Source organism: Anguilla rostrata, chromosome 4 (genome assembly GCF_018555375.3).
Source record: "Anguilla rostrata isolate EN2019 chromosome 4, ASM1855537v3, whole genome shotgun sequence".
Taxonomy (NCBI): domain Eukaryota; kingdom Metazoa; phylum Chordata; class Actinopteri; order Anguilliformes; family Anguillidae; genus Anguilla; species Anguilla rostrata.
Window position 1 is genome coordinate 65821490 of NC_057936.1, and position 12978 is coordinate 65834467.

The 12978-nt window shown below is 54.6% G+C and overlaps 1 protein-coding gene across 1 annotated transcript in view; it reads left to right on the forward strand.

The window, feature by feature from the left end:
- Positions 1-12978, forward strand: part of arhgap39 (Rho GTPase activating protein 39) — a 69819-nt gene that overhangs the window by 46022 nt on the left and 10819 nt on the right. The window contains exons 4-7 of the mRNA XM_064334408.1: positions 3844-3853; positions 4346-5732; positions 9345-9509; positions 9889-10288. Coding sequence (XP_064190478.1) covers positions 3844-3853; positions 4346-5732; positions 9345-9509; positions 9889-10288 — 1962 coding nt within the window. The remainder of the gene's footprint in view (positions 1-3843; positions 3854-4345; positions 5733-9344; positions 9510-9888; positions 10289-12978) is intronic.

The following is a 12978-nucleotide window of genomic DNA, read 5'->3' on the forward strand; positions in this document are numbered from 1 at the left end:
CAGTGTTTGCATTAAAAAGTGTCAAAATGCCTGTCGATCAACAGCACTGGTGTGAAAAAGAGGCGGTCCTTTGTTCAGTCTGAAAATCGGCCAATCGCTGCTGCTTTCTGAGTTGTTTTTCGACCAATCCCAATGCGCATTGCTGGAAACCGTGGGTGACTCCTCCTTCGCTTGGGGATTTGGAATTTCGAGATGAGACGCTCGCAGTTCAATCGAGGATAAAACAATTATAGCGCAGTTTAATTCACACCTCTGCCATCAGTCCTGGGGGGAAATTAAGATTTTTCGGTGCCCTGGAAGACAGGTCTGTCACTTCAGTTTCAGCAATATAAGCAAGTGGCTAATGGCTAGTGGCTAATCCATCTTTCTGGGGAATTCACATAGTAGGGAATATGTTTAACGGAGGTGCTGTCTCCCATTTTTACATTGGGATAATCATTTTAATTTATTTTGAATTAATCCTTTTGCCACTTTTAAAGCGTAATATGAAATTTCAAATGCCTTATTAGAGAGTGCAAAAGCATATAAGGTAAATGGCATTTAAATTATCATTTTGATAGCGTTATTGCATAATCACATGAAAATGTATCCACGCAGTTCGAGAAATACGCTTTAATTTTCCAATTTCCATTATCATTTGAATAAAGCTAATCAGAAGGCGTGCAATTCTGTGATGAAATGTCAGTGCTGGTTTGTATCTTTCTGTGCACCCCTCCTAAGGTCAATTCAACTGCTGTGTCTTTGCAGTGCATTGTGGGTACAGGTTACATTATCGCGGGGTGATTTTTCTGAACGGACCTAATGAGCAGACCTAACAGGAGCGAGTGTGTGGCTGTCGTCGTGGAAACCACAAGGATAACAAGGAGAGGAGGTTCCAGTCTTCATCGCCCCCCCCAAAAAAAAAAAGTCTGTTACTCTCGCTAAAGGATGCTAGGTCAGCTGGTTTTGGAGTCAGAAGCCCAGATTGGTGGTTGCGTCCTTCCGTGTGCGGCTTCTTTCCTTACCCGAGTTCGCACGGTTTTATGTGTTCGACATGAGCAAAGTCACGACGGACAAAAGGTGTCCTCCGAGACGATAAATTATGTATGTGTAGGACAAACGAGGATCCCAGAACCATCTGGCGTCCGATTCGGGACGCGAAACTGAGATGACGTTCAACGGGACGCCTGTCGCGAGCAGTTCGATGCGCCCGCAGAAGTTCTGTGTCGTGTTTATCAATTTCATGGTTTCCCAACTCCTTGAAAAACCCTTGAAAGTCATCAAATTTAGTTAAATAGAATCAAGCGCTTTAAGGTTTTTGAGAGAAGCTAAAACTACGATGGCAGAGACTTCACAAGTGCTTTAATTTTGCTGAGAGATTTTAAAGAGCTTGCCTTGAAAAGATTTGTGCCTGCATTCATGGACGTTGAAATGAAACTCTGTCCTAAGAAGCAGATCCTGGATGAGATTCTGCTTGTTTTCGGAGGGTTTTACAGACATATCAGCATTAGGATTGGCCGCATTTTCTCGAGAGTTTTTGTAATCCCTTTGAATAATTAGAAGTTACAGTTCATGAGATTTTAAGAATGTTTCAGAGTAACGGGGGAAGTAAAAGACAAAAACAAGCAGACACACTCATATGTGCACACGTTCCTCACACACACACACACACACACACACACACGTACATGTTTATCACACGCACGCGCAAACACACATACACATGCAGGCACACACGCACACACACAAAGACACGCGCGCACACACACACAGATATATAGAGGCAGAGAATGTATGAGAATGTGTAAATTGATTTGAAGGTCAAATATCCATGAATTATTTATGGTGGAGACTGGTGGAACAGTGTGCACTTCGCTGTTTGTTTCCCGCTTAAGACAGACGGGGAAGGATGGAGCGCGCGAGGGAGACAGAGTGAGAGTAGAAGATAGGGATGAAGAGAGATGGAAAAGGAGAGATGGAGAGATATAGAGCAGATGAGAGAGAGAGCGAGGGTTGAAGACGGAGAAAGAGAGATATGAATATTCACACTGGCAGGGGGAGATAGCGGAGGTGCATTGTGGGTACTGGGGCTTTGTCAGTGTCTTGTGTAGTGTAGTGTTCTCTTGCTTTTTACTAAGTGCGGACTTCATCATTCTATTCTCTAATAGCCCATCCAACCCCCACCCCCCCTCCTTACTGCCACCAAACTTCACAACCCCCCCTCCCCTGGTACACAAAGGGGAATCTCTGTATTTTGTCCAGGGTTGGGACACAAAGATGTGAGAGGATGTTGGATGTTCCACCAAAGTCTCGATGTGATTTCACACTTCTCACTTACTCTCTCCCTCTTTCACTCAATTGTTTTTAGAAAAGCTATTCAGTTCAGTTCAGTTCAGATCCACTTCATTGGCGTGACGAGCTGCCTACATACGTAATATTGCCAGAAGCCTATTCTGAAAATTACAATTAACAATTTGAACTTTGTGAGAGAGAGAGAGAGAGGCATTTACATTAAAATAGGATTTCAAAACAAATGAACTGGGTCTTAGTTCATCCATTCTTTATTATTATTTGCTGTGTGGAATAGCTTGCCAGGTTCATGTAGTAGCGGTATAAACGCTGAGGGTTTCTCAATACCCAGCTTGATACAGTGCTGGATACTGCCTAGTTTGTAGGTAAACGGTAGGCAGTAGGTACCGTGTAGTGGTAGGCAATGGCGAGCATTGTTGGGCTGAATGGCTCGTTCTCCTCATGTTAAGTTGTGTTATACATAAATTATTTGCGTTAATTGCTTTCCCTCTGTCTCTCAGCGTTTGCTGAGGGCCAAGCTGGCTGAACGTCGGTGGTTACCCAGAATCCCCCAGTTTGTGGCTGAAATAGATGCCGCGCCACCATTGTGTCTGTGTGCAGAATGTGGTGATTTTTGCCACCATTGTGTCTGTGTGCAGAATGTGGTGATTTTTGCCACCATTGTGTCTGTGTGCAGAATGTGGTGATTTTTGCCACCATTGTGTCTGTGTGCAGAATGTGGTGATTTTTGCCACCATTGTGTCTGTGTGCAGAATGTGGTGATTTTCGCCACCATTGTGTCTGTGTGCAGAATGTGGTGATTTTGCCACCATTGTGTCTGTGTGCAGAATGTGGTGATTTTTGCCACCATTGTGTCTGTGTGCAGAATGTGGTGATTTTTGCCACCATTGTGTCTGTGTGCAGAATGTGGTGATTTTTTCCACCATTGTGTCTGTGTGCAGAATGTGGTGATTTTTGCCACCATTGTGTCTGTGTGCAGAATGTGGTGATTTTTGCCACCATTGTGTCTGTGTGCAGAATGTGGTGATTTTCGCCACCATTGTGTCTGTGTGCAGAATGTGGTGATTTTTGCCACCATTGTGTCTGTGTGCAGAATATGGTGATTTTTCCTGTGAAGGTTTCATCCCTTTTGGAACAAGGTGAAGGAGCAGGAAGTGGGTTCCTCTCTCTGCCAGCTGTGTATAGTTTATTTAGGAGATCCTGTCCCTGACTGTTTCAGTTGCAAGGGTGTGCTCACCAAGTTTACCCTGGGACATGGTCCGTCTTGTACAGAGGACCATTTCATTTTAATACGTTTACTGTCGTGTTAAAAATTCCCTGGCGCAGTTAATGCCAGACTGAGGTTAGCTATAGCGCACGGCTGCGGTTTTGCCCTGAGTTAATTTGTGTCCCGTTTACCCAACGCCTAGGCACCTTGCGTTTATGTGGTGCCAGGGCCCAGTTCTGACAGTACTGCTCCGGCAGTTCTGCTGTAATCCTTGTTGCCATGGGTAACAGCAGGACCGGGCCCATCTGCGCAGAGCGCAACCTTTGACCTCCGCTTCGCACAGGAAGAGGCCGAGAGGTACAGCAGACCGCACTGAGGAAGAATATTGTGGCTGAAACATGTTGGCGTTACTGTTTCTTTTTTTGTTTTGTTTTTAAATCTGACTGATATGCCAGTTCGAGGCATTTTCATTTATTTCTTCCTCCAGTGAGAGTTTGCCTTGATCTTCATTGATGTCCTAGACCCAGTTTTATACACTTTATTGGCTGGTCTTAACTTGCTACAGATTGATCCAGCAGCAGCACAAACCCATTACATGTGTGTGTTAAACGGTGCAGATCCTGTCTAACACCAAGACCTCTCCTTCTGACCCTCAATTATGAGTTTTATGAGTTCTTGTTTAAATGAAGATGATAAGGGTGGTTTAGATGTAAAAATCAAGCCTCTTTTTCTCTCTATCTCTCTCTCCCCCCCCCTCTCCTTTCCCTCTCTCTCCCCTCTCTCTCCCCCTCTCTCTCTCTCTCTCTCCCTCCCCCTCTCTCTGTCCCTCCCCCTCTGTGTGATTGGCAGGACGTCCCCGTTCAGGTGGAACACCGGCACTAAGGAGCGCATGCTGATCAAGGTGACGGACCGCGAGCCCAGCTTCCTGTCCCACCAGGGCAACGGCTTCTCCCCCGGCGAGGGCGGAGGGGGCGTCGGCACCTCCTCCCGATCCCGCCGCTCCTCGGGCAACGCCCCCCCGGACCCGGACAGCCCCCCCGTCTTCTACCCCGAGCGCCGGCAGTCGCCCTTCCTGAAGAGGGCGGAGCTGGGCGGGTCCCCGCTGCTGGGAGGGGGCGGAGCCTCCCACCGCCGCTCCTCGGCCGACTCCCAGCCGCCCTCGCCCCGCTACGCCTACGAGCCCCCCCTGTACGAGGAGCCCCCCTCCGAGTGCCAGCCCCCGCCCATCTACGAGGAGCCGCCCACGGACATGCACTGCGACCCCTACGGCTCCGCCCCCTCGCCCGCCGCCCGCAAGCCTTCCTCGTCCTCCTCCTCCTCCTCCTCGCACTTCCACTCGCCCAAGCAGAGCCAGTCGCCGTACCAGCAGCTGGTGCTGACCCGGCAGAAGCAGGGCGGGCCGGGCCTGGAGTACAGCCCGGCGGGCCGCGAGTACGTCAAGCAGCTGGTGTACGTGGAGCAGTCCGGCTCCAGCCCCCGCTTCAAAACCGCCGACCGGCTGCTGCGCTACCAGACGGCGGGGCCCGGCGGCGGCGGGGCCGGGTACGGGGGCCCGTACGGGGGCAGCTACACCCTGCAGCACAGCCAGTCGCTGATCCGCGACCCGCGGGTGCTTCTGGACTGCCTGGGCGAGGCGGGCGAGCTGCGGCAGCGGCTGCTGTACGAGGACTCCATGTCCTGGACGTCCGGCGGCCAGCACGACTCCCTGCCCTCCTCCGCCGGGGCGGGGGGGTTCCCCGCCGGCGCGAACCGCAAACGCAAGACGCGCAAGCCCTCGCTGCCCCAGGAGGTGCTGGCGCACTGCGGGGAGGGCGGGGGCGGGGCGGGGGGCTGCGAGGCCGGGGCGGGGTCGGCGGGACGGGGCGGGGACTCGCCCCGGGCGGGGCTCCCCGAGGCGGTCCTGGCGCAGGCGCGGCTGGCCTGGGAGGCCCAGCAGGTGCACCAGCTGAAGCAGAGGAGCAGCTGGGACGCCGCCCAGCAGCAAGGGGGGGCGTCCCAGAGCCCCGCCCCGCAGGGCGGCTCGAAGGACGGGTACGAGAGCGACGGGGCCCTGCCGCCGCCCCTGCCGGGGCCCGTGGTGCGGGCGTTCAGCGAGGACGAGGCGCTGGCCATGCACGAGGGCCACTGGAAGCGCAGCAACCTGGAGAGGCTGGGCTTCCCCCAGGCCCTGCTGGAGAAGAGCCTGTCTGTGCAGACCAACCTGGCCTCCCCCGAACCCTACCTGCACCCCTCACAGGTGAGACACGCCCCTCACAGGGGACAGACACGCCCCTCACAGGGGTCAGACACGCCCCTCACTGGGGACAGACACGCCCCTCACTGGGGACAGACACGCCCCTCACAGGGGAGACACGCCCCTCACAAGAGAGACACGCCCCTCACAGGGGACAGACACGTCCCTCACAGGGGTCAGACACGCCCCTCACTGGGGACAGACACGCCCCTCACAGGGGAGAGACACGCCCCTCACAGAGGTCAGACACGCCCCTCACAGGGGATAGACACGCCCCTCACTGGGATCAGACACGCCCCTCACTGGGGAGGGACACACAGAGGTGAGAGAGACACTCTTTGGAGGTGTGACAGACGTACCTCGTGCAGGTGAGAGAGAGAGAGAGAGAGATAGAGGGGGCTTTGCTTATCTCCACATTTTCATGAAAACATTTTCTCAGGTGAAAGTGTAGAGCTTGGGAGGGGGCAACTCCTGTGATAATAAGACACAGACAAATACAAACACACACACGCACACACATGCACACACACACGCACACACACACACCGGTAGTTCTGCCTAATTGTTCCAGTGACAAATAGGCGATATCACTGTGATTATGCACAGACTGCCCAAGGCTAATTACACCCAGATTACTTCAACAAGCTGTTGCTGCTTCACTGAGCTATTGATTAGTTTTTTCAGTTCGTATTCTCAAATTATTTTTACTTATTTATTTCTGGCTGCTGTTGTTCTCCTCTCCTCTCCGTCTTCTCTATCTCTCTCCCTTTCTCCCTTTCCTTCTTTCACACTCTCTCTCCCACTTCACCTTTCACTTCCGCGCTGCCTCTCCCTCTCTCTCTCTCTCTCTCTCTCTCCACCGCACCCTGGCGTTTCTCCGCGCTTCCTGTGCGTGTGTGGCGCTCCTCTCCCCGGTGCGGCCGCAGGTGTGAATAATTGATGCGGCGTATCGAGCGGGGCGTCCGCGCCGGAGCCCGGCGGAGGTTAGCGGGAGGGAATCGATCGGCCATCGGAGCCCCGGGGCGGGGGATCGCGGGAGCCGGGGCCAAGCCGCCATCTGCGGCTCTCCAGAGCGATGAGCCCACACAACCCCGCCTCCCTCCCCGCCGTCCCTCCCCTCAGACACCGCTACGCCCTCCCCTCAGACACCGCTACGCCCTCCCCTCAGACACCGCCACGCCTTCCCCTCAGACACCGCCACGCCCTCCCCTCAGACACCGCTACGCCCTCCCCTCAGACACCGCTACGCCCTCCCACCAGACACCGCTACGCCCTCCCCTCAGACACCGCTACGCCCTCCCCTCAGATACCGCCACACCCTCCCCTCAGATACCGCCACGCCTCCCTCAGACACCGCTACGCCCTCCCCTCAGACACCGCCACGCCCTTCCACCAGACACCGCCACACCCTCCCCTCAGACACCGCCACGCCCTCCCCTCAGACACCGCTACGCCCTCCCCTCAGACACCGCTACGCCCTCCCACCAGACACCGCTACGCCCTCCCCTCAGACACCGCTACGCCCTCCCCTCAGATACCGCCACACCCTCCCCTCAGATACCGCCACGCCCTCCCCTCAGACACCGCCACGCCCTCCCCTCAGACACCGCTACGCCCTCCCCTCAGACACCGCTACGCCCACCTGCCAGACACCGCCACGCCCTCCCACCAGATACCGCCACGCCCTCCCCTCAGACACCGCTACGCCCTCCCCTCAGACACCGCTACGCCCTCCCCTCAGACACCGCCACGCCCTCCCTCAGACACCGCTACGCCCTCCCCTCAGACACCGCCACGCCCTCCCCTCAGACACCGCCACGCCCTCCCCTCAGACACCGCTACGCCCTCCCCTCAGACACCGCCACACCCTCCCACCAGACACCGCTACGCCCTCCCCTCAGACACCGCCACGCCCTTCCACCAGACACCGCCACACCCTCCCCTCAGACACCGCCACGCCCTCCCCTCAGACACCGCTACGCCCTCCCACCAGACACCGCTACGCCCTCCCCTCAGACACCGCTACGCCCTCCCCTCAGATACCGCCACACCCTCCCCTCAGATACCGCCACGCCCTCCCCTCAGACACCGCCACGCCCTCCCCTCAGACACCGCTACGCCCTCCCCTCAGACACCGCTACGCCCACCTGCCAGACACCGCCACGCCCTCCCACCAGATACCGCCACGCCCTCCCCTCAGACACCGCTACGCCCTCCCCTCAGACACCGCCACGCCTTCCCCTCAGACACCGCCACGCCCTCCCCTCAGACACCGCTACGCCCTCCCCTCAGACACCGCCACGCCCTCCCCTCAGACACCGCCACGCCCTCCCCTCAGACACCGCTACGCCCTCCCCTCAGACACCGCCACACCCTCCCACCAGATACCGCTACGCCCTCCCCTCAGACACCGCCACACCCTCCCTCAGACACCGCCACACCCTCCCCTCAGACACCGCCACGCCCTCCCACCAGATACCGCTACGCCCTCCCCTCAGACACCGCCACACCCTCCCCTCAGACACCGCCACACCCTCCCCTCAGACACCGCCACGCCCTCCCACCAGACACCGCCACGCCCTCCCACCAGACACCGCCACGCCCTCCCCTCAGACACCGCTACGCCCTCCCACCAGACACCGCTAGATCTCTGTGTCCCTCCTGCTAAATACTGCGACGGTTTGTTCACCTCTGAACGTTTCATTCAGTGAGGAAGCTGCCCAATCAGGAAAGGGCAGTTTCTGCAGCTTGTCCAATCAACTGCCTCATCATTAAGTACTACTCCCTTCACCTCTCTCAGGACACTGACTGTGGGGGTTTTCTGGGTATTCTCTGTGACATCACACCCAAGGAGATGTGCAACACTCTTAATCTTCCCCGAGGAACAGTCGAGCGCTCTCTCTCTCTCTCTCTCTCTCTCTCTCTCTCTCTCTCTCTCTCTCTCTCTCACGCCATTTCGCTAGTGGAGTACATGGCGGTGTGGAGCTGAGCAGCGCTGTGTGAGAATGACACCCTGAATGGAAATAAATACTAACATCATGCCAAGTCTCTCATACTTCCTCTCTTCCCCCCCTCAATCTCTACTTTACTCTCCCCCTCTCAATTTCAGTCAAATTCAACAGTGCTTTATTGGCCTGATGTATTATAATGCATTGCCAAAGCTTTACATAAACATTTACTCATTAACCTAGAAAATAATGATAAGCACAAGCCAAAGGAAAACATTTTAAATGTAAATGGGTAAACATATGTCATACACGAATATGTCATACACGAATATGTGTATGTGCACACATACAGTATTCCTTGGCCTGGGGTCTGTAGCTGAATAACTGCACTGAGTGGCTTTTTTGCCTGTTGGCTTTTCTCACAGCTTAGTGGAGCTCCATCTCCACCTCTTGACTGTGACAGTGTGGGCAGTCAGGTCTGCCTGTGACGGCCCGTTTCTGTGTTTTCTTCTCTCTTTCGCGCTCTCTCTCTCTCTCTCTCTCACTTTCGTTTAAAATATTGTTTTTGTGTGTGTGTGTATTTTTTTTACATTTTTTAAAAACTGATTGGGGAATCAAAAGTCGTTCTCTCTCTCTCTGTCTGTCTCCCCCCCCCCCCCCCCTTCAGTCGGAGGATCTGGGGGCGTGTGTGCAGTTTGAGGCCAGTCGGAACGCCCGGAACATGATGCCCAGCGCCAGCTGTGGAGTTTTCCCAGAATTCACTCTGCGCAAGCCCTCCTCCGAGACGGACATCCAGAACTGGGCGTCCAAACACTTCAACAAACACACACAGGTAACGCACACACACACACACACACACACAGACACACACACACACACACAACAAACACACACAGGTAACGCACACACACACACACACACACACACACACACACATACAGACACACAGACACACACACAACAAACACACACAGGTAACGCTCACACACACACACGCACACACATACGCACTCACATTCACACACACACACACACACACACACATTAAACACACACAGGTAAGGCACACACATTCCAAAAACACTTCAACAACCACACACAGGTAACACACACACACACAAACACTTAAAAAGTTTTCTTTTGTTTTCAAAAAGGGTTTAGTTGTTTTTTAAGCCGCCCGAGTCTAACCCCCGCCCCCCCCGTCCCCCCAGGGCCTGTTCCGGCGCAAGGTGTCGATCGCCAACATGCTGGCCTGGAGCAGCGAGCCGATCCGGAAGCCCATGATCGCCACGGCGGACCGCGCGGTGAAGAGGGAGGCGGTGGAGATCTTCAAGCTGATCCAGACGTACATGGGCGACCGGCGGGCCCGCGGCGACCCGCTGGCCGTGGCGCTGGAGGTGGTGGTGAAGGGCTGGACCAGCCAGGGGCTGCGCGACGAGCTCTACATCCAGCTGTGCCGCCAGACCACCGAGAACTTCCGCTACGACAGCCTGGAGCGAGGCTGGGAGCTGATGGCCGTCTGCCTCTTCTTCTTCCCGCCCACGCCCCGCTTCCACTCCTACCTGGAGGGCTACATCTACCGGCACATGGACCCGCTCAACGACACCAAGGGTGAGGGGGCGGGGGGGGGGCAGGGGGTGGGGCCAGGGGGCCGGGCCGGGCCAGGGGGCAGGAGTGGGGGGAGTTTTGGGGCCACACACACGCAAACACACAGACGCACACACGCGCACGCACACACAAACACACAGACACAGACACACAAACACACACACACACGCACACATACATACACGCACATGCACAAACGCACATGCGCACACATACACACATGCACACGCACGACGCCGGCTGCTCCCAGCTGACAGGAAGTGGCGTGCTGCCCCCTGGAGCGAGGAGGGGGAAGTGCAGCTGGGCGGGTTTATTCTGCCTTCCGCACCAGCTGACAGGAAGTGGCGTGCTGCCCCCTGCAGTGAGGAGGGGGGAGTGCAGCTGGGCGGGTTTATTATGCCTTCCGCACCAGCTGACAGGAAGTGGCGTGCTGCCCCCTGGAGTGAGGAGGGGGGAGTGCAGCTGGGCGGGTTTATTCTGCCTTCCGCACCAGCTGACAGGAAGTGGCGTGCTGCCCCCTGCAGTGAGGAGGGGGAAGTGCAGCTGGGCGGGTTTATTCTGCCTTCCGCACCAGCTGACAGGAAGTGGCGTGCTGCCCCCTGCAGTGAGGAGGGGGGAGTGCAGCTGGGCGGGTTTATTCTGCCTTCCGCACCAGCTGACAGGAAGTGGCGTGCTGCCCCCTGCAGTGAGGAGGGGGAAGTGCAGCTGGGCGGGTTTATAATGCCTTCCGCACCAGCTGACCTGGAAGTAACAAGATCCTGAGTTAAACTGGCGGAAATCATTACAGCGTTTCAGACCTCTCTTTCGACACACTCCCTCCCTCCATCTCTCCCCCGCTCCCCCCTCCCCTTCGCTCTGTCTCTTTCCCTGTCCTCGCCCATCCCACCTCTCTCTCTCTCTATATATCTCTCACTTTCTCTCTCTCACTTTCTCTCTCTCAGGTCAGCTGGGTTCATGGTTTTATTGCTCTTGACTTCATTAGATCGGAATGTGCTGCCAGAACAGTGATGTCACTTATTTTATTAAATGATGACAAAAGCGGTGATTATGGAAGCGCAATGTTGATCCTTTTTCTTTTTAAAAAAAAGTCAGTGTGTGACCAGCGGTGTTCCTGTGGTCAGCAGAATCTGCCCCTTCCCTCCGGTTACACCCAGCTGCTGCGTTTAGGGTTCCATCTCCCTCTCTTTTTCAGTCTCCCTCTCTCTCTCTCTCTCTCTCTCCCTCTCTCTCTCTCCTTCTCTCTCTCCTTCTCCCTCTCCTCTCCCTCTCTCTCTCTCCTTCTCCCTCTCTCCTTCCCTCCCTCTTCCTCTCCCTCTCTCTCTCCCTCTCTCTCTCCTTTCTCTCTCTCTCCTCCCTCTCTCACTCTCTCTCCTCCTCCCTCCTCCCTCTCCCTCTCTCTCTCTCTCTCTCTCTTTCCTAATCCTCTGTCTGCCAGCCTCAGACCGAAGGGTCTGCAGCTTCACAGCCTTGCCCTGTGTGGCCAAATCAAAGGTGACAAAAGACACCAGATAATAAGCGATCTCTAGAGGGTGGGGGGGCATTACTGATTGTATAGGTAGTCATGCTAATGACAATACAACTCACTGAATTAAAAGCTAAAGGATCATTATCACAGTCCTCTCTCTCTTTTTGTAATTCTCTCTCCCCTACTTCAGCGACGCTCACCCAAATTCAGAAGTCCTTCATTTGACCAAAAGAAAAAAAAACTCAGCGCTCGGAGGACAGAATCAGTATGAACAACGACACCATTAGCCATCTTTGCTCGGTGGCAGTATGTAGGTTTATGAAAATTACAGAAACACCTAAAATGCGTAAAGGAATTAAAGCTGTTTTTAGGGAAACCAGAGTGGAGAAATGTCTTTATCTCCCTCAGTTCTGTCTGTAACTGAGAGAGAAACGCACACAGCACTGGATGTGTTTCTTGTACTGCACCTTATTCAGAGCAGACTAATATGACTCAGACAATCACTGCATAATGGTGCTACTAATGTGTATTTATGACCTGGATCCCTCTCATCACATCTCATCCATTATCTTCCCTGTGTGTGTGCGTGTGTGTGTGTGAGTGCTTGTGTGTGTGTGTGAGTGCGTGTGTTTTTTATATAATAATCCAGTTGTATGTCTCCTTTAAATCTGTCATAGTGACAACATAAACACATTCCTCAACTCCTGTCATGGTGACCTTTGAACTGCATAATTGAGAGCCTGCCATTATGACATCATAAACGCATTCTTCAACTCCCGTTGCAGTGACATCACAAACGCGCATTAGAGCCCCTGTCATGATGTCATAATGACACCGCATGTACATTCTGGAACCGCTGTCAGGTATAACCAAAGCGCCTGCACGTCCTGTTTCAGTGGGTGGAGGGGCTACAGGTCCCATGTAAGGTCCTGTGATTCAGCCAGGATGCAGCATTTGCCTTCTCTGGCCCAGAGCACAGAGAAACACCGACACCTTACCATCCCCTGCAGCCTATTGGCCTCTCTGCAATGAGGATGGTGCTCTCTGATTGGCTCTGGGGATTGGGTTGTAGCCCCCGGATTGGAGGACGTTGTGCTCGAGTCTTCTTTTTTTCTCTCTCTCTCTCCCTCTGACCTCCTCTCCTCCTCCCACTGTTTTCTCTCTCTCTCTCTCTCTCTCTCATCTGCTGTGCCTCTTCTTGTCCCTGTTTCACTGTCTCTCTAATTCC